This window comes from Marmota flaviventris, chromosome 2 (genome assembly GCF_047511675.1).
Source record: "Marmota flaviventris isolate mMarFla1 chromosome 2, mMarFla1.hap1, whole genome shotgun sequence".
In the NCBI taxonomy this organism is placed as follows: domain Eukaryota; kingdom Metazoa; phylum Chordata; class Mammalia; order Rodentia; family Sciuridae; genus Marmota; species Marmota flaviventris.
This window is the reverse complement of record NC_092499.1, coordinates 102,754,259-102,775,755: the sequence shown is the minus strand read 5'-3', so window position 1 is coordinate 102,775,755 and position 21,497 is coordinate 102,754,259. Positions and strand designations below refer to the sequence as shown.

General features: G+C 35.4%; 1 protein-coding gene across 1 annotated transcript in view; it reads left to right on the top strand.

Annotated features, from left to right (window-relative positions):
• Prtg (protogenin) overlaps positions 1–21,497 on the top strand; it is a 123,104-nt gene that overhangs the window by 74,185 nt on the left and 27,422 nt on the right. Inside the window, exons 10-11 of the mRNA XM_027926201.2 lie at positions 2,287–2,592; positions 3,828–4,016. Of these exons, the coding sequence (XP_027782002.2) occupies positions 2,287–2,592; positions 3,828–4,016 (495 nt within the window). The remainder of the gene's footprint in view (positions 1–2,286; positions 2,593–3,827; positions 4,017–21,497) is intronic.

Sequence of the window (21,497 nt, the reverse complement as noted above, 5' to 3'; positions counted from 1 at the left end):
GTTTTCAAAACATTTCTATATAAATAATTTCCAAACCTGCTTTTTTTGTTCATTTGGCCCCAGATCTCTTACATCTTTTTAATGCTACTTGTTTAGATGTTTATAAATTCAGGGTTTGACTGAATGAAAAATTTTTCACTTATCTGGATGCTGAATTTCAAATTTTAGTTTTCATCTAAGAGTCTGTTCCACTTCAGAGTGAGCCATACTATATATGACATCTTCAGCTAATGCATGACATATGTGCATGTACATGTATTAGTTATATTCCTCCTCCATGTCCTTGAAGAAAATGAGTCTAAGCATAGCAAGCTACTTGTTAAGGCTTGACTTTTCAGTTATAGTAAACATTTCCTTACTCTGCAACATTTTTTGTTTTGTGGATGGCATACAGACCTTTTTGACACTGCTTTTCAAATTTTTTGCACTGGCCTCTCCCACCTTCTAAACCCCGTTCACATACTGATTTGTGTTGGTCTCAATTTCAGGGTGTGACATTGTGTTACAGCTCATACTGAAGGAGCACTTACCACTCACTCTGTTCCAGAAACCCTGCCTCTGTCATCCCATTTTATCCCTACATAACTCTATGGTAGGGGAGCTAGTATTATATAAGAGGCAGTAGAATATGGAGGACAAAGATGCAAGCTCTGTCTGCTTTGTCTAGGTCTGCTCCTTCCCTCACTAGCTGTGGGGCCTTGGGCAAGTGATTAACTCCATTGGACTTTTTTTCACAGCTATGAAATAGAAATGTTTCATGATACTTTCTTGACTGGGTTTCTCTAAGTATTAGTGGTTCATAAACATAAAGAACTCAGAAATCCTTAAATTGTTTTTTTCATTTCTACTTACTCTTTCATTCATTCAACAAATATTTATTGAGCACTTGCTATGTGTTATTCAACATGGAGCTAAATTTCTGGAGGGGAAGGGAGCATAGGAACAACAAACAAAGAATAAATTATATACTCTGTTAGACAGTGGTGAGGTGTGGAAGAAAAGGCGAAAAGATGTAGGGCAGTGGAGCATGATGTGCTGTGGAATTTGAGGTTTTAGACAGTTATCTCCAGAGAAGGGCTCACTGAGTGGGTGACATTTGAAGAAGACTTGAAAGAAATGAAAATTAAAGGAGCGCTAGTCAGGTGACTGGGACAGGCGTATTCAGGGAGAGGAGGTGGAATTGCAAAAGGCCTGCATAAAATGGCTAGAGTGGGAGAAAAAAGGGTGAAACAGTAGAAAATGAAGCAACAAACCAGGCAGCCAGTCGAGCAGTTGGGTAGGGTTTTATATGAAGCCAGAGAACTTTGGCTTTTACTTTGAATGAAATGAAATTGTTTTGAGCAGAAGTGATCTGACTTGTGTTTTAACAGGCTAGTGCGTTGATAATAGATTGTAGGAAAAGGGCAGAATCAGGGCAGTCTGTTAGGCTATTGCAATGATACAGGCCAAAGGTGGTAGTGGTGTGGACCAAGGGGTGGCAGTGGAGGTCATGCAGCCATAGGACTCAAAGTGGAGTGTGTGGAGGAGTAGAGGATGACAGCTCAGTTTATGGCGTGAGCAGTTAGGTAAATAATTGCCATTTACCGAGATGGGGAAGACCACAGAAGAAACCAATCCTGTCTTCATTTTGTGTATGAAGAAGAAACCTAGACACAGAGAAGTTGATTGGTCACAATCATACAAAGACCACATAGTAACTGATAGAATAAGGATTCAGACACCGAGAGGCTAGTCTTTACTCTTAGTATGATATTGCCTACCACCATATTGGGCTCATTTTTCTGGAAAGCCAATTTTATTTAAATTATTGGAGGAAAATGATTTTCATATAAGATAGCATATTTTATAATTGAGAATACAGAATTCACATTGGTTTCTAGACTTGAAAAAATTATTTTCCAGGTTATAATCCTACAAATCCTACACTTCCCCACCCTTGTGCAATGTATTTTCCCTGTGTCAAAGGCACTAGGTAGGATTATTTGAAAAGTAATCTCAATTTCATGTGAGCATCAAGTATTTGCATATTCATCCTACACAAGACAACAGTCACAACAGTGATAAGAAGCTTACTTTCTTTCATCCCATATACTTATCCACTCTCATTATTTTTTCTTCCTTTTTTCTGGTTTGTACTCTGCTTCTCTGAATACCTGTGCTATAACTGAAAATGCCTCTTTTATGATGTTATATATTGCTGTTAATAAAATTGAATAGATACTGGTGTGGTAAGTAGTAACTTGATTTTAAATATTTTTAAACAATGTTTTCTTATGTAATTTTCAGTTCCCCTGAGGCCTCCTGAAATTAGTTTGACAAGTCGAAGTCCCACTGACATTCTCGTCTCCTGGCTGCCAATCCCAGCCAAATATCGTCGGGGCCAAGTGGTGCTATATCGCTTGTCCTTCCGCCTAAGTACTGAGAATTCCATCCAAGTTCTAGAGCTCCCTGGGACCATGCATGAGTATCTTTTGGAAGACCTGAAACCTGATAGTGTCTATCTTGTCCGGATTACTGCTGCCACCCGTGTGGGGCTAGGAGAGTCATCAGTGTGGACTTCACATAGAACACCCAAAGCTACAAGTGTGAAAGGTAGGCTTGTCAGGACTGTTGAGGAATAATAATACAATATTTTTACCTTTGAATCAAATTTTTTCTCTCTTAGTTTATGTTCATTTTTAAAATTTTCATTTTACTAATAAAAATATTCCAGGGCTGGGTTTGTGGCTCAGCGGTAGAGCGCTCACCTAGCAAGGTGCTGGGTTTGATCCTCAGCACCACATAAAAATAAACAAGTAAAATAAAGGTATATTTTGTCCAACTACAACAAAAAATGAATATTAAAAAAAAATATATTCTAGGGCTGGGGATATGGCTCAAGCAGTAGCGCGCTCGCCTGGCATGTGTGCGGCCCGGGTTTAATCCTCAGCACCACATACAAACAAAGATGTTGTGTCCGCCAAAAAACTAAAAAATAAATAAAATTCTCTCTCTCTCTCTCTCTCTCTCTCAAAAAAAAAAAAAAAAAAAAAAATCTAAGCTGGGTACAGTGGTGCTCACCTGTAATCCCAGTGGCTTGGGAGACTGAGGCAGGAGGATCACAAGTTCAAAAGCAGCCTGAGCAACTTAGTGAGGCCCTAAGTAACTCAAAGAGATCTTGTCTCTATTAAAACACACACACAAAAAAAGGGGGCTGGGGATGTGCTCAGTGGTTATGTGCCCTTGGGTTCAATTCCCAGTACCAATAAAATAAAATAAATGTGTGTGTGTGTGTGTGTGTTGTGTATTCATTCATAGAATTAATTGGAACAAAATTAGACTTTGTATTTAATAGTCCCTTTTGTGTAGAGCACATTACCATGTAAAATTTTTGGTTAGGGTATTAGTTTGCTTAGCAAAATCTTCATGGTTAGAACATTCCAAATCAAACAATTACAAAAGTATTTATTAATAAAGACCTAATTAATATTAAAGACTGAAAGATTCTAGGCCTTTCTTTTTACTTAGGTGGAATATACTATGACTGATTTTCTTATTTGATAATAATGCCTGTTCTCTTTATCACAGAGGAATATTAGATGGGCAAAATTATGGAAAAAATGTATAAATACTTCATAGATAGTACTTGTATACTTTAGTCTTTTAAGGTAATATATATTTTTAAATTAAACTATCTCAAGGTTTAATATCATTGAAAACTTTGGAAAGTTTAAGTATAGTTGTTGGAATTGAACCTTTTATAACTATTGGCTTGAAGTTGTGAGATCTGCAATTTTCTTGGGAACTCTGTGTTGTCTGTACGTAAATTTTCTGGTGAATTTTTCTAGCCCCTAAGTCTCCAGAGTTACATTTGGAGCCTCTGAACTGTACCACCATTTCTGTGAAGTGGCAGCAAGATTCTGAAGACCCAGCAGCCATTCAGGGCTACAAGCTGTTCTACAAAGAGGAAGGGCAGCAGGAGAATGGACCCATTTTCTTAGATACCAGTGATCTTCTGTACACTCTCAGTGGCTTGGGTGAGTGAGTCTGTACTCTGCTTTTCCTTTTATCCTTCCTCTCTAGCCAGCTGGATAAAAAGCTATAGGCTAGAAAATTAATTTGATACTAAGAAGAAAATATTTGATTTTAGTATGTTACTATGTATGTCTTACTGATCAGACTGGCAGAAGTCAGGTAGCTAGGCTTCCTTTCTCTCTTTTCTCCAACTCTGAGAATCTTTTTGTCTTTCTAGAGTTCGCTTCTGGTAGAGTGAGATCCTGAACAGTTATTGGGCATGTAGAATAGTTATTTCACCAAACACATAAATAATACTTAATAATTAAGTTTAATTTAGAATTTGTCTCAAAGTGCTATGTAGGTATGAAGTAATTTACATAAATCATGTCTAAAATAATGCCTTTTCAGTCAGGAGGCGGACACAAGAAGATCGCAAGTTCAAGGCTAGCCTGGGCAACTTAGCAAGACCCTGTCTCAGAGAAGAAAGTTTTTAAAAGTAACGGGGTTGAGGACATAGCTTAGTGGAAGAGCACTTGCCTAGCATGCACGAAGCCCTGAGCTTGATCTCTAGTACTTGGGGGGAAAAACATGTAACTGTAAACATTTATTGCATGTAGTTCTTACCCAGAACATTGGAGGGAAAAATCACCTCTGTGTTTGGGCTCATTAATAATGTTGATACTGTTTTTTTCCCCCACTCTTGCAGGGAATAAAGAATTTCATGATGTAAAAATGTTTAATAGAAAGTAAAGAACTTTTGTCTCAAAATGAATTCATGAATATAGACACCTACTCAGCAGGGTGTAAATGCACACTTAGCTATTTGTTGCTCTTTAAGAGAGTTTTACCCTGAAGTTCCAAGTGGTCACTTCAATTATGATTGCCACCCAAATGCCTGCTGAGTGGTTGTAGGGTCTTCTGAATTTTTCAGAATTTTGCAAAGTACTCTGGCTTTTTCCTTCAGAATGCCCTTTGTAGGTGAGGGGTATGAAGCACAGTTGTCCCATGGTGGGCTTCACCATATCTTTCCATGGCCTCATTGCACAGGCTATCAAAGCAGCACTGGACTTGAGTCTCTTCAGGGTAGACACACTGGTAGGAACCTGTTTTCAGATGCAAAGACACAGAACTCCATCCTGCAGTTCCTCACCATGGTTTCCAGATGGTATTTTGCTTATAATCTTATTATGTTGGTTTTTAATTTAATCTGCATTAAATTAAATAAGTTTCACTATCGATCTCTGTCACACAGCTTTATGAACGATGAGGAGAAGTTACATATGTTCTGGGTTGACCTTTCTTAATCCATTGATACTGAGATGATGTCAGCCCAGCCTCCTGTTCCTAAAATCAGCAGTGTTTATTTCTGCCCATGGCTTCTCAGTGTGTTGTCCTTTTACATGTGCATATTATTGATTTGGAAATATTTTACTCAGTACTTGTCTGAATTTTTCAAAGCAAAACAGATTTGGGGCAACTATTGATGAAAAATCATAGATCAAACTTAGTACTTACACTTTCCTCATTATAGGGAAGATATAAATATGTTGAAGATATACAGAAATACTCTTAAGAGTGCTCTTCTTGTGCATACATTATGGGTAGCTTATTCTAAAGAGGTGAATAATTTGTTAGAAAAAAAAACAGGGCTGTTCTTACCAAAAAAACTTAGAGAAACATTTTATTAAAACTTTGGCAATTAAAAGTTCTTTAAAATTTTTAGATTTTCTATAGTACATTAGATAGATAAATGCATGTATACTTAGAGATACATGCATATATTACTTATGGTGGGAAGAGGGAGACCCATTGATTTTTGTTGAACTTTTTTATAATCTCTGAATAATAGCTTTCAAAACTATAAACCTTTATTTCCTCCTATGTTTTAAAAATAAATTGCATATATTGCTGCCTTTGCTTTTATTTCTTATTTATTTATTTGTTTATTCATTTTTGTGCTTCTGGGGATCAAACCCAGGGCCTTGTACCTGCAACGCAAGCACTCTACCAACTGAGCTATATCCTCAGCCCTTGTTTTTATGTTCATTGAGGTACCTCTGTTTAAAATCACTTTTTTTTTTTTTTGATAGTTGGGCACAATACCTTTATTTTATTTATTTATTTTTACGGGTGCTGAGGACCAAACTCAGGGCCTCGTGCGTGCTGGGTGAACGCTCTACCACTGAGCCACAACCCCAGCCCTAAAATCACTTTTTTAATGTGTAAACTAGGAAATTATTTTGTTATAGTTAGTATGCCACATCTGTTTAAATAGCTCAGTGTTCCTGACTATGGAATTAGTTAGGTGTTGGACTACTTGCAGTTCAAGGTAATGGAGGCCTCTGTGCAGCTGTAAGGCTTTCCTTTTAGGCAGCAGGTTCTGCACCGCTGGAGCTGCCAGGTCACAGCCTGAATGGCGACTGGCTGGCAGGGATGCAGTTGTGTGGGTTCAAGCATTGTACAGCTGTTGACTGGATCACCATTAAGGTGCCTTTTAATCTTGAGACCCCTAGGGTCTAGCCTTCCTTTTCTAGAAAGTCAATGTTGGGGCCTGGCCAAGCTTAGAGCAGTTGAATGTGTTTAACCCACCAAGCAGGCAAGTACTAAGAGCTCTCCTCCTTACTTTTGGATATTGGGAAGGCAATGTGTTCTGTTAACTGGACAGCTGACCATCTGTGACCATTTTTAACAGGAGCATCTGGCAGTGGCTGCCTGTTTAACAGAGAGTGATGTGTGTGGAGGGCAGTAGGTTAAGGGAATCCTAGCTGTGACTTGCATGGTGAATACTTGCTTTCACTGAGCCTTTTACACATTAAAGATGCTCTAACTGGAACTAGATTTACTAAGTGGATTTGGAAATGAAATTTAAATGTTTTTGTTAGCTGAGTCAATGTCAATTTGAGTAACAAACTGATGGCTCAAAATTTCATTTTCATACTAATACCTTTTCTGATGACCTTAGACACATCTTTTTGTTTCCATTTCTGGTAATTATGTTTTCAGTTAAAAAGTGTGTTACTGGAATCTAGTCAAGCTGACATTTTTTTTTTTTGGAAATCTATATAATTCTTTGTTTCTGAAAGAAAAAGGCAAATGAATTTATGTCATTCAATTCATTTAACAAGCATTTAAAAATATATTTCTAAGTAAGACATCATAGTATGACATAAAATGATGTGACAAATGTAACCTCTGCTTATAACTAAGATTAAACTAAAAGATATTTAATTAACTGACTTGTCCAATTTTCCCCAAAATTTGATTAATTAAATTCATTCAGGATTAGTAATGATAGTGTTTTAGAACATATTACTCTAAACCTTCAAAGCTCAGTTCCCTGAGATGTATGGAATGTTTTAGTTTTTAAAGTAGTTAAAAAGATTCTTTTGTCTTTAATGATACAATATGAATATTTTCAGAGCAATGGAAAATTTTCATATTGCTAGTTGTTCAAGTGTAACTTTACAATGTAGTTTGATTTTAAGAACTGGTTCCCTTTTGCGGGTAGGGAAAAAACATTAAGCTTGTGATTCAGGATGTTTATGTGATTTGTTGTAAGTAGTGATTTGAGGTTTGCTTCAGGATTTTGCATTTTTGTAATGATTATTTTCACTTTAAAAACACACTTCTGTTCCCTGTTAATAGACTAGTTGAAAAATTTGGTTCCTCCTTTTTTGTCCATTTCAGAAATTGACTTCAAATTTTAGTTTCTAATTGCAAAGGGACTGTTTTTGTAAGCTGTCAGAAACTATTCTGAATCATTTAGTCTTTATGTAGTACAGTGAAAAGGGGAAAATTAATTAGATGGTACTTTTGTTTAACATTTAGGACACTGATGCTTAAGACACTAATATTAGGTCATTTTTAGCTTTCATATTGCCAAAAAACCCATGCTATTTTATTTAACTTCACAGCAAGCTCGGTTGGTGAGCATGATGATTAGCACCCATAAAGATTCAAATATTTAAAATCAGTAATATGTGTGGGTCACTTGCACACCTTCAAAAGTTAAGATTTGTTCATTTATAAATCCAATTTGGAACTTCCAGTTACTATTGGGAATAGGAATCAAAGGGAATAGTCCTGAGTTGTTAATGTAATTTTAGAGTCCCTTGCCAGTTTCTGTGCACTCTGTTATTGTTTTCTGTTGCATTGTTAGGGCTTAAACCCAGGTCCCGGAGATGCTTGGCAAGCATTCCACACTGAGCTATACCACCAGCCCTCCTTTAGCCAGTTTGTAAGTGAGCATGCTAAAATTAAGTCAGTTTCTAGATGTTGTCTTTTGCCATAATAGAATAAGATTTGATTATGCAGTTACATATCTCAAGGAAAGAGATCATCAAAAGCTACCACTGGTATTCCCACAGGAACCTGTAACCCTTCATTAGTTGAGGCAGGACAAGATGCTTGTGATGTGAAAGAAATCACTTGGAGTAAGTACATTGTGAGCCTTACGATAATAGCAGTTTCCTTTTGGAGAGAATTAGAATTACTCAGTTTATCAAATATAAACTTCATTTTAAGGCAAGCCGAAGTCTTTCACAGTCTGTGTTCCCTCATCCCTGTCCCACAGAGAAGCCTCAGAAAATCTTTGGAAATATTCTATAGGAAAAAATCCTTATAACATTGTTATTTTATGATTGTCTGCAGCTCTTAAAAATGGAGATCAAGATGCACTATATTTTATAACAAAGTCTTCATAATCATGAATAGTACATTTTTCCCAGACTGATTTTAGCTGGTAACTTCATTGTAAATAATCTGGTGTGTTGGTGTTAACTATCAGCTAAAATATCATTATAGGTAATTGGATTCTTCTAAAGAACATGTAACAATATAAACATCATTGACCATTTTGTCCGGATTAACTTGTGACTTTTTAAAGGAGCACTTGTTCCCATCAGATTATTTAACTTTTATTTCCATACAAGCCATTCTTAGGACAAATTTTAAAATTCCATCAACATTATTTACCACAGGCAAGACCTTTGGGGACATACCTCATATTTTGTTGTCTCTTCAGTTCTTCCTGTGCTGACTTTTCACTTTTTGTAGAAATAGTTACTCTGAACAGTGTCTGACTACACTCTTTCAGTTTTTCGTTTCAAAAGGTCATAAAATAAATTCATGTAACTAAAGTCAGTAGACTTAAAAGGAATAATCTTGGAAACTGCCTGCTATATAGGTAAAAAAACTTGTTGACAGGTTTAAATATTAATTATGACAGAGTAAAGGGAATATTTTGAAGTATTGTATTTCACTTTCCTTATCATTAAATCTTTTTTCAAATATTTATTTATTTTTTTTAGTTGTAGTTGGACACAATACCTTTATTTCACTTATTTATTTTTATGTGGTGCTGAGGATCAAAGCCAGGGTCTCGCACGTGTGAGGCGAGCGCTCTACCGCTGAGCCACAACCCCAGCCCAAATCTTTTAAATTTTGCTTTCCAATGTTGCATTTTATCTCTCTCATCAAACCAGAACACATTGAAACTTAGGGATTACTCAACCATTTTTTTTAATGCCAACAGAGAAAAAAAAATTAATGTTCTGTTTTCTGCAGTATTTGAAAATGCTACACATGATTGATAATTCAACTCAAATTTTAGAACTTAATACTTGAAAAATTTAGAAACCAGTATTTCAAAAGACATGAAACATTTCCTTCTAAAAAAAAAAAAATCTTTTTTACTAAAAAACAAAACAAAACAAACAAACAAAAAACCCTATTAAATCAATTAAAAAAATAGGTGTTTTCATTTGCCAACTGCAGTTACTTCTATTTAAAGACAAAATATTTGCAGATGGATGAAATCATAAGGGCTATACAGAATTTACAAAGCATCATCTAGTTATTTTTCCTTAAATTCTTTATCTTGAATGAAAAGTCACCTGCCATTCTGAAATATTTTTTGGTATTCTGTAGATGAAATATGGGGTATATCTCTATCTCTTCTTTCAAATTGGAAAATCTTGCCCAGCTTTCAAATCTCAACATTTCTGGGAATCTTGTGAGTTCAAATGATATCAGTTATTCACCTGGTATATCTACAATACTCTATTATAAGAATCACATGGCATTGAGAATTAAGAGAAAAATACCAGTTAATTGTGTTTCATCTCTGCTTCCTGGGTCTGACTTTCAAATTTCACAATTTATTAACATATAAAATCCTGGCTATTTGCCTAATTTTTTAAGAGATGGATAATAATAATATCTATTTTAGAATGTTTCAGGAGGATTAAATGAAATAATGTGCAGAAACACAGCCTTCAACAATGTCAGTGGTTGTAGTTGTTTTAAAACTGTTCTCCCAGGGTGGAGCCTGCTTTTTTTTTTTTTTTTTTTTTTTTTTTTAGTCTTTCTGTATTTAAAAAAAAATTTTTTTCCCAGTGATTTTATCATGATCACTGGATTTGGAAACCAGTGCTTCTTAAGTTTTAATGTATATACAAATTAACCATAGATCTTCTTAAAACACATTCTAATTCAGTGGGTCAGATGGGACCTGAAATTTTTGCTCACTTTGAGAAGCAAGGATCTAGACGAAGGGTAGGGAACTTTCCTATAATGGGCCAGATGGTAAATATTTTAGGCTTTGTTTGTATTAGTAACTGAATGTTTATGTCTTTCCAAAATTCATGTGTTGAAGCCCTAACCCCCAATGTGACAGTATGTAGAGATAGGGCCTGTGGGGAGGTGATAAAGATTAAATGAGGTCATAAGGGTGGGATCCTACTCCAATAAGGCTGGTGCCCTAGAAGAAGAGGAAGAGACACTAGAGTGGGGTCTCTAGCATGCAAGGGCCTAGCCCAAATGGTGACCATCTGCAGGCCAGAAGAGAACCCTCACCAGAAACTGAATTTTGCCAGATCTTGATTATAGATGTCTAGATTCTAGAACTATGAGAGAAGTTTCTGTTGTTTAAACCACCCAGTCCATGGTAGTTAGAACAGCTAGAGCAGAGTGATGTCATGGGCCATACCATCTCTTGTCAAAAGTGTTTGGTTCACTACTGCAGTACAAAAACAGCCTAAGGAAATATGCAAATGCAGGGGTAGTTTCAATTCAGCTTTATTTTTGGACATTGCAATATGAATTTCATATGATTTTGAAATGTCACAAAATAGTATTCTTTAAAAAAAATTTTCCAACCACCTAAATACATAAGAACAGGTTCTCTATCAAAGGCACCTAGCCATAATACTCTGATTTGTTAATTTCAGATATTGACTATGTATGTTCTCACTTCTAAAAGTATAGACCCAAGATCAGCAGCATAATCTGGACATTTATTTTATTGCTCAACTTCACCTCTACTTCACCTCTGATTTTTAACATGTAAGGGTAAGGGATTAGGACTTTTGGTTTATGCCTTTCTTTATAAGCCAGTTCTGTAACTGTGTCAGTACTTTCATTCATCGTTCCCTTTGCTTGAGTTGGCTCTTAGGAGGCATCCAAATCACAAGTCTAATAGCATATTCCATCTTCTGAGAAAGCTTACTTACTCTTGATTTGGTACAACTCATTTTAGGCAACAAGGACACTGTCAAATCAATTAGATTTTGTGTTATGGAATGAATAAGAAAATAAACCATAACATAAATAGTATTTTAAATTCACAGGATGCAGCGAGGAGCCTTTAGTAGTCTTTAAAAAAGTGAATTTTTTTTAGCCCTCTCAGCTGCCATCATCGAGCTTTACGATGTGCTCTTCGTGCTACAACACTGTCTTCAAAGCCCTCTGCAGCTCTGTGTGAATACAGTGAGCGCAGTGTTTTATGGAACTCAATAGCACTGGGATAGAGAGGATTCCATGCTCTCTCAGGGTTCTGTTTGGCCCCTGCTAAAAGGCTTATGACATAGAAGCTTCTTGGCCTCACAGATCATAAGATGAACTGAATTCAGAAATTTCTAATAATGGACTGCAGTTGCCATTACAAATTAATCTCAAAATTGATGTGCAATTTTTACTTCTCTGGGTGTTTGCTTAACTCCTGATGAAGACATTGCTAAGTTATAGAAACCATTAGAAAAGCAAAATTTATAGTTTTAAAGTGTATACAACATGTTCTTCTTAGAACTTTAGATCTGTATAAATAACCTTACGCATATAAAGTTAATGCATAAGATAGCTGTCTATACCAATCTGTCTATACCAATTGTCACATTTTGTTTCATAAAAAGTTATTAAAGTTTATCCATCCTGATGATGGATTTTAACTTGTTTATTTGCAATATTTTTAGATTTAAAAAATTTGTGCATGTTTATTGAATGTATACTGTATTGACAAAAAGAACAAATGTAAGATGGCATGCCTTCCTCCAAAGTATTTAAATTTAGTATGAAGAAATTGTTGGTGTTGATAGAAAAAAGTCCTGATAGACAAAATTGAGGGTTAGACTGAGTATTTTCTGGAAAAACACAGAGGATAAATGAGTAATTTCACTGCATCATGAAGACTAGTTTGACTGGTAAAGAAATGGAGGGAATATCATTTTAGTCAGAGGAACTTAAATTGTACAAAAATATTCAAGATATAGCCTTATTGATTTTCTATGGCTGAAATGTGAATTAAGGACTGGGGATATGGCTCAGTGGTACAGTGTTTCAGCTTAATATCTACGAGGCTCTACCTTTGAGCCCCAGTATATAAAAATAAACATTTTTTAAATTAAAAAAAGAGAAAAAAGCTGGGCATGGTGGCACGTTCCTGTAATCCCTGTGACTCTGGAGGCTGAGGCAGGAGGATTGCTAGTTTGAGGCCTCAGTAACTTAGCGAGACCCTCAGCAACTTAGTGAGAACCTGTCTCAAAATAAAAATAAAAGAACTGGGGATGTACTCAAGTGGTAAAGCATCCCTAGGTTTCATCCCAGTACCGAATAATAAATATTAAACTTAGTTTAAAAAAAGAAAAAGAAAGATGAATTGTATAGGTAGAAGTTGCTGAGTCTGAAACCCCAGAGTAAAATGGGATCTGTGTCTTTTTTTTTTTTTATAAATTTTTTTTTTAAGAGAGAGAGAATTTTTTTTTTTTTTTAATATTTATTTTTTAGTTTTCGGCAGACACAATATCTTTCTTTGTATGTGGTGCTGAGGATCGAACCCGGGCCGCACGCATGCCAGGCGAGCGCGCTACCGCTTGAGCCACATCCCCAGCCCGGGATCTGTGTCTTAAGGACCTTTCTATTCTGATAATGATTTGTTCTCATTGCTATAGTATAAGCAGTGCCAAGTCATTTGAAATTTTCAAGTGAGGCAGTGACATGTTTGTTTTAGAAAGATAACTGCTGAAGATATTTCAGTGGGTAGATTTAGAAAGGATACTAAAATAGACCCGGGAAAAGGATACTGAAGACAAGAATCAGTAAGCTGGTTGTTGAAATAATCTAAGATGATGAGAGTGTGAACTAGGATAGTAGCTCATTGGGACAAAGGCAAATGAATAAATAGGACTGAACTGATCACATCTGGAGCCTTGGGATCTAGGGATTATCACTGAGTTGTTTATTGAAAGATGCTCAACATCATTAGTCATTGGGGGAAATGCAGACTTAGTAATGATACTACTACATCCTATTAAAATATACTAAAATTTTTTAAAATACCAAAACTGCCAGTAACAAGTACTGGCGTGGATACAGAACATCTGAGACTTTTATGTGTTCTTTAAGGTGGTACAGCCACTCTGGAGAAGAGTTTAGTGCTTGCTTTCTTATGGAGTTAAACATGCCAATACCAGATGATGCAGCAATATCATCCTAAGTGTATTAGAAAACAAGTATGTGTGTGTGTGTACACACACACACACACACACACACACCCCTCTAGTGATAATTGCCGAACACTTTATAAACTTAAACTCAGTGGATGAATGGATAAACTGCAGCATGTCCATACAAGTGGAAAACTCCTCAGCAATGAAAAGCAAAGAACTATATTGCTATTTGCAAAAATTTGTGGATGAATCTCAATGGCATTATGCTGAGTGAAAGAAGCTGGTCTCAAAAGGTTATATTCTGTATGATTCCATTTATATGACATTCTCAGAAAGTCATGTCTCTACAGATGGAAAACAACAGATAGTGATTGCCATCATTTAGAGTTAGGTGCAGGACTTGACTACAGAGGGACTGCCTAGGAGCTCCTGTATATGATGGAATTATTCTGTATTCTGATTGTGGTAGTAATTACATAAATCTGTGTATAAAAGGCACAGTGCAATTAAAAGAAAGTTGTAATATAGGTAAATTTAAAAATTAAATCAGAAGACTGAGGATTTTGAGATCAAATGGTCAGGGTTTGAACCCTAGCTCTCCAATCTCCTAGAAGAATGATTTGGTCTACTTACTTCACTTCCATGAATCTCAGGTCCCTCCATGCATCTACTATGTTGAGGATTCTTCAAGTGTAGAACCCTCAGCACAGTGCATTGGTACCTTGTAAGTGCTCAGTAACTGTTAGCTGTTCATAAAGATGATTTGAGAGAGGAAAAGATTGAAATGATGTTCAAGAGGTCTGAGTGAATGATACTATAATTGGAATAGGGTTTTCAAGAGTAAGACCAGGTTTAGGGGAAGTGGGAGATGAGATGATGACTTCAGTTTTGGTTATGTTGGGTTATGATGGAGATGTCTAGAGCAGCTTAATACTGTATGGATTTAGACTTTTGTGCAGTTGGAAGTTTAGGCTGCACCATGTTCCAAGGGACCCGGCATCTTTTTGCCTTCGCTACTTGAAAGAAACTAACATAGATTTGAAGAAAAGAAACCAGTCAGCAGGCTTATACAACAAAGTTAAGTCATTTTGGGAAAAAGAGGGGCAAAGCCAACAAATCTCATTGAAATCTCTTACATGGTGGTTGTCCTAACTTTCAACATTGTTATTTTGGGGGTCTATAACTTTCAGTGGAGTCCTTTTTATTTATTTATTTTTTAATTCTCAGATCTCTGGAAACTGATTCTTTCCATATTGATGAGGTTGTATTTATATGTGTTCTCTATTTGATATAATTCATAAAATTTATCAGTCTTTCTTACCTTACAAAAGATAGAAGAAATTACAAATAAGAAGGAAGGAAAGGGGACTGGTGCAGTGGTGCATGCCTATGATCCCAGGGGCTTGGAAGGATGAGATGGGAAGATGGTGAATTCAAAGCCAGCCTTAGCAAAAGGGGCGCACTAAGCAGCTCAGTGAGACCCATCTCTAAATAAAATACATAGGGCTCGATGTGACTTAGTAGTTGAGTGCCCCTGAGTTCAATCCCTGGTACCCCAAAAAGGAAGCAAAGGGGATCAGCCTTTGCCTTAGTATGGGAGAAGCATAGATGGCATTTCAAATGGACTGTCCTAGCAAGTCACAGAAGTTGTTTTTGCATTCTTTCCTTTTGTAATTTTTAAAATAAACTAGTTAAATGAAGTAGCACGACTGTCATAATTTGTATCTCTATGGCTTAAATTCAGAGGATTGCAAACAACATGAAAATGACAAGCGTTTCCTGAGAAAAGCGGTGCCTTTCACCTTTGTGCTGTGTGTTGAACTATGTCAGATTTGTATTAATGACAGTGGGATGTTATACATAACTTTGTTTCCTACTTAAACATTTTTCAGAGAGAAAAAAGTCAGTAACATATGCCTGTATTTCTTAGACTTTTTGTTTCTGCCAACTTTAAAAAAATAAGGTTTGTCTTAAAAAAAAAAAAAAAGAAATTGAAAAAAGAATTCTGATGTTTTTTCCTGGGCTTTTAAATCCATAGTCTTGAATAGTCATCACCTTTTGAAATGCTGTAAAACATGGAATGCTGTGAAAAACATCTGTCTTATTATTAAATGAGGTGTAATATGTGAACAAAAATGACACAAAAACTATTTTTTTTGAACAATAAAACAAAGTGCCTCCCCCCCCCAACAAAATTGATGTGGTTTGCCTAAATGGCCATCACTTTTTGTGGGTTTGAAGTTTCACTGTTTTAGCAGCTGTGTGGCAAGTTTTCTAGCAGACAATAGTGGTGGGGAAGGGGCCCAGTTGCATCTGGTTTCTCTTTGTGGAATGACTGAAAAGTTGATATTCAGTGGTTTTCTTGAGAAAGCAGTTTATCTGTAACAGAGGAACTTTTTTAGTACCTAAATTAGCTTGCTGTGATTCATACCCATATGTTTTGTCTTCTTAAGAAAAAGAAAAGAAAAGAAAAAGAGTAAAGAAGTTCCTACCCTAAAACTACATAGCACAGATAACCCTTTGACCTTTGGTGCTAGGTAAAGATTTACAGCGCTTATGGAGCCTCACTTCACATGCCTGACTGAAAAGAACCCTAAATAAAGTAAGGCCCCTGTGGAGACGGGGAAAATAAGCAGGATAAGGAAGTTCCACGATTTTAAGTGGCTATGTTTTGTTTTTTACCAGTCTATAAAGTGAAATACCAATTGTGATGTGTTTCCAGTTTTGAAGTCTCAAGTCAAACTTGGAGTCTGATAAAGTCAGAGATAACCCTGAGCATAGGTCTTTTCTTTCTCTCAACAAACATCCCTTCTTCCTGGCTTTGTCAGACTAAATTCCCATTTGAAATATCTGGATAGGTTTTTTGTTTTTGTTTTTTTGCAGTTGGGATTCAGATCCAGGGCTTTGCCCATGCTAAAGTACTCTACACCCTCAGCCCTGGATTTTTGTTGTTTTGTTTTTAAGGGAAAAAAAGCAACAAAAAACTTCAGAGAATGGGCATGAGTGAAAGATAAGGGAAAGTGGGAATCATCAATTGCTTATCTCTTTATATGTTGAGAAAATAAGGTTTACTTCAAATACAAAAACACATGACATGCTATTTGTCCCCCCCCCAAAAAAAATTTTTTTATACTTGGTTCACAGTGACTCTTCAAATGGAGACATTTGAAGAAACTTGCATTACTTACTATCTAATGATGCTTACATCTGTTTAATAATTAGTTAACTAATAGCTTTATACTAATTCTTTAACTTGTATATATTTATGTATATCTTTTATAGAATATTCCAGCATTTGTTACAAAGAATATATAAATACTTGAAGTTCTTGAAGTTTATTAAATTGATTTTACTGTTTTATTTTCTGCCTCCTTTCTGTATATGCTAATAAAACCCAAATAACAGTTTTCTTGGTCTTAGAGAGATGCTTATAGTTATCGATGTGCTCTTGGTTGTTTCATAGGCCAGAACTTTCAATTGTTTTGGAGAATGAAGGGAAGCCTTTGGTAAACTTTGCATTCTCCTGGTTTTAAGTCTGTAAAGCCTGGTAAAATGCTTGACATGAATCACAAACAACATCTCCTTAGAGAAGGAAGACTCTTGTAGGAAATTAAATCAATACTGTCCATTAATCATACTGAGAGTCAACCCTTAGACCACTCTGAAGTTTCTGGAGAATGTAAAGAATCTTTAGATGTGTGAGGTCCTTAAAGATCTAAGTAAGTTAAATGAGAGGAGGTTTTTAAAATGGCACCATTAGCACATGAAAGAAACTTCTGGGTGGATAGGGAAAAAAAAAAAAACATTTGTTGTATAGCAGTAATTACTCTTATGGGTTTTGTTTTCGTTTAAACTTTGTTCCTTAAAAAAAAAAAAGTAATACAAATAAAATTTTAAGCTTTGTCCTAATTACACACTTCATATGACAGAGGGGAGCTACAAGACAGGCCATTAATGATGGAAACGAATTTTTTTATCTTAACCTTTAAAAGTAGTTTTATTTATTTTATTGCATACACAGTATGTTAGGACAGTCACACATGTATATGTTATAAAAGATGAAACAAATAAATATATAATGAGTGTGCATTCCTGAAAAAAAAAATGTTGGTACTGGGAATACAGATTAGTGATAGAGCACTTGGTTAACATGTGTGGGGCCATGGGTTCCATCTCCAACACGGCAAAAGCAAAAAAAAATAATTATTAATGGAGAGTGAAATTAAAAAATTGGGGGAATATTGTTCTAAAATATTGAATCAGGTATTTATGATTATCCAGTTGCGAAGCTTGACAATCTAGAAAAGGAAATAGACATTAATTAAATCATTACATAGTTTATAATAACAAACTTCAGTAAATGTTGTAATGGAAAAGATGCAGAGAGTTAACGAGACTGTAATAGTGGACACTATAGTTTGAGAGTTGAAGTCAGGGGAGGTTTCCCTGAAAAGGTAATATTGAATTGAGATCTGAAGGATGAAAGACCCTGATGGAATAAAGAAGGTATCCTGTAAGCCATAGTCAGAATAATCATCAAAATAGGCTTAACACTGGTACCATCTTATTGTCTAAACAACCTGATTTATCAGTTGGTTTGGATAAGTTTGTATGATCCAAGAGTTTTCTAGTATTATCCTGACATAGTTTATTGAAATTGTGTATGTTTTTCTATTCCATTTTAAGATGTTTAAAATCTTGAAAGACTTTGCATGACATTGGAGAAAAGGTGGGCTGCCGTTAAGTGGAGACCTCTTGAATCAGTCAAGATAGCTGACTCCAGGGATATATTCATGGTTTATCATAGAAACCAGAGAAGTTGCCTCAGCTGAATGTTTCAATGGCATCTTAGCTTTCTCAGCCCACCAGAGTGGCAGTAACTTGCAAAACTTGTGGAAGTGGAAATCAGTACATTTTGTTTGATTATCACAGATTATACATCTTCCTTAGTAGGTTGTGTAAATATATCTAGGTGGAGTCATTATTTCAGATTTATATATCTCACTGCTCCCTTCTAAGAAAAATTAAAAATGATTCAATAAAAAACACAAAAGTCAACAAACTAAAAGGTAAACAGATGAATAAGGCCCAGTGTTGGTAGGAATTTAGCATTAAATATACTCCCACTGGGCTGGGGCTGTAGCTCAGTGGCAAAGTCTTTGCGTAAGGTAGGTACTGGGTTCGATCCTCAGCACCACATAAAAATTAACAAATAAAATAAAGGCATTCTATCCATCTACAACTTCAAAAAATATGTGTGTGTGTATATATATGTATATGTGTATCCTCCCTTTAGGGACAACTTTTCTAGGGATAGATTGGGCAATACCAAAAAAAGAGAGGACTTACAATATGCATACTCTTTTACCCAAAGTCCATAATAGAAATACCTCATAAGAAAATAATAACAAACATAAATATTCAACCACAATAATAATTACTGCACTATACAGGATCATTTATAATCATGAAAACTTAAATATTTAGCGGCATAGATTTTAAAAAATAAACTATGGTACATCATATAATTTGGAAAAGTGTGGACATTTAAAGGAATGTTTCAGAAAGACATAATAAGCTGAATAAATTTAAAAAGCAGATTATAAAATTTTTAAAATAGCATATTTGTATATTTGGATAATAAAGGGAATTTTAAAACATCAAAACATTTACAGTGCTTAACTCTGGTTGCTAGTCCTAAGGACATTTTATTTTTATTTCTTTTTGCTTATCTGAATTTTATAAATATTTCATAATGTATGTAATTATCATAGTTTTAAAAAAACAGTAATTTGGGGGGATGGTGCTAAGGATTGAACATAGGGCCTCATGCATGCCAGGCAAGCACTCTACATAGAGCTATACTTCCAGCCCCTTGAAATATTTTTAATTGCATAAACCTAGATGAAGAAATGAGGGTAAAGATAAAGTTTGGAAAATTAATAAAAATAGGATTATGACTTCTGTTTTGGGGGGCGGGGTCATGCTGGGGATTGAACCCAAGGCCTTGTGCATGTGAAGCAAGCACTCTACCAACTGAGCTATATCCCCAGCCCCCTAAGATTATGCCTTCTTTATTGCTTGCCATAAGATCTGTACAATTACTAGAACTGATCTAGAAATTTAGCTATGAACTTGCATAAAGCCAAAGCGAACTGCAAACACTGTTAGCTGTGGGACACAAGATATTATATGACTAGAAGGAGGTTGTAATATACTGTTGAATTTCTGAGATGCAATACCTCTAGAAAACTCTTTATGTTGAAATTGTTGAGATTTCTTGTAAATCTGTGTACTGAAAATCATTTTAACTTATGCTTGATAATGGCTTAAGATAATAAGGAAGGAAGATTCTTATAGTTTCTAAGATCATTTAACAAGTTTTAAGGTTTTGGATGACCTAGAGATATTAGTGGAGGAAACAATTAAAATAATTTTTTGAACTTCCACCTTTCTCCATCTGCGTGGCCAAGTGTGATGATGTTTAGTGTTTTCCCCTCTCGAGTAGTTACATTCCCAGCCTTTTCAGAAAATGACCTTTTGACTCAGAAATAAAATCATGGCAGATGGGCCTTAATTCCAATCCCACAATACTACAGAAACTACATTTTAAAGCCTCTGAACTTCCAGAAGGAAGAAGGCACCCTTTAAAAAAGGATCATTTTTTTCATGCACATCTCCATTCTGAGAAATTGCTGTTACTGTTTTTATCACAGTATTCTCTGCCTTATGTTGATTCAGTTGCACACTTGTACGGCCCTGATTGTCTGTTCCCATGCTGGGTACATTTTATAAATTTGTATTCCTGTGTGATTTGTTGGAAGACAATGAAAAAGAAATCTGCATTTGTATCTGATATAAAAAGTTCTGTATATTTCTAGGAGTCTTACAAGAAGTCTAAAAGCATGTTAATGTTGTTCTCTTCTTGTCCTTAGTATTAAGCAAGTGATCAACACAAACATTCATGTACATAGACAAAGAAAATTATACAGGTAGGTAAAACTGGCCACAAAGAAAATTGGGCACTTCTGGAATTAGGAGAGCTTCTGAAACCATAGTATTCCTCTTCAACAAGCATTATAACAAATCCACATTCAGAAAAAAACATGTATTTAAGGTTTATTTCCTTTCATAAAAATACCCTAACGTCATATTTAACCTATATAATATCCTTGCCAAAATGTTTATCTGGAATTTGATAATGAGGATGCAAAGTCTAGATTGTGAGATATTTTGCAAAATAACTAGACTGGAGGCTTCAAAAATGCCATCCTCAAGGAACACAGAAAAGGAGCAAGACAGTCCTAGATGAAGGAGACATAATGTAGAGTATCGATCCTTAGTTCAGTTCTCAGTAGGAAAAGACAGTTATAAAGAACATAACTGGGACAGTTTTGGAAGTATAGATACAAATATATAAAATTGTGTCATTGTTAAATTTATTGGTTGTAATAATGTGTAGGAGCAATCTCTGTGGTTAAGAAATTTGTCCAAGTATTTAGGTAGGATGTGAAGTATGTGATGGTTCAACAAAAGAGACAGTGCACGAGAGTACCAGACAAAACGGACACATCAAAATGTGCACAAAGCAACTCAAAGCAATTTTAAAAGAATAAAAACTCCTTTTATTGTGTTTTTAATCTTTAATCTTTACCTCCAAGTTAGAGAATGGATTTATAATGACCATGCACATGGTTAAAACAAAAAGCACTTTTAAAGTAACTATTTATATAATAATATAGGAACATGGAGATATTTTTAAGTTCTATCAATTGGTAT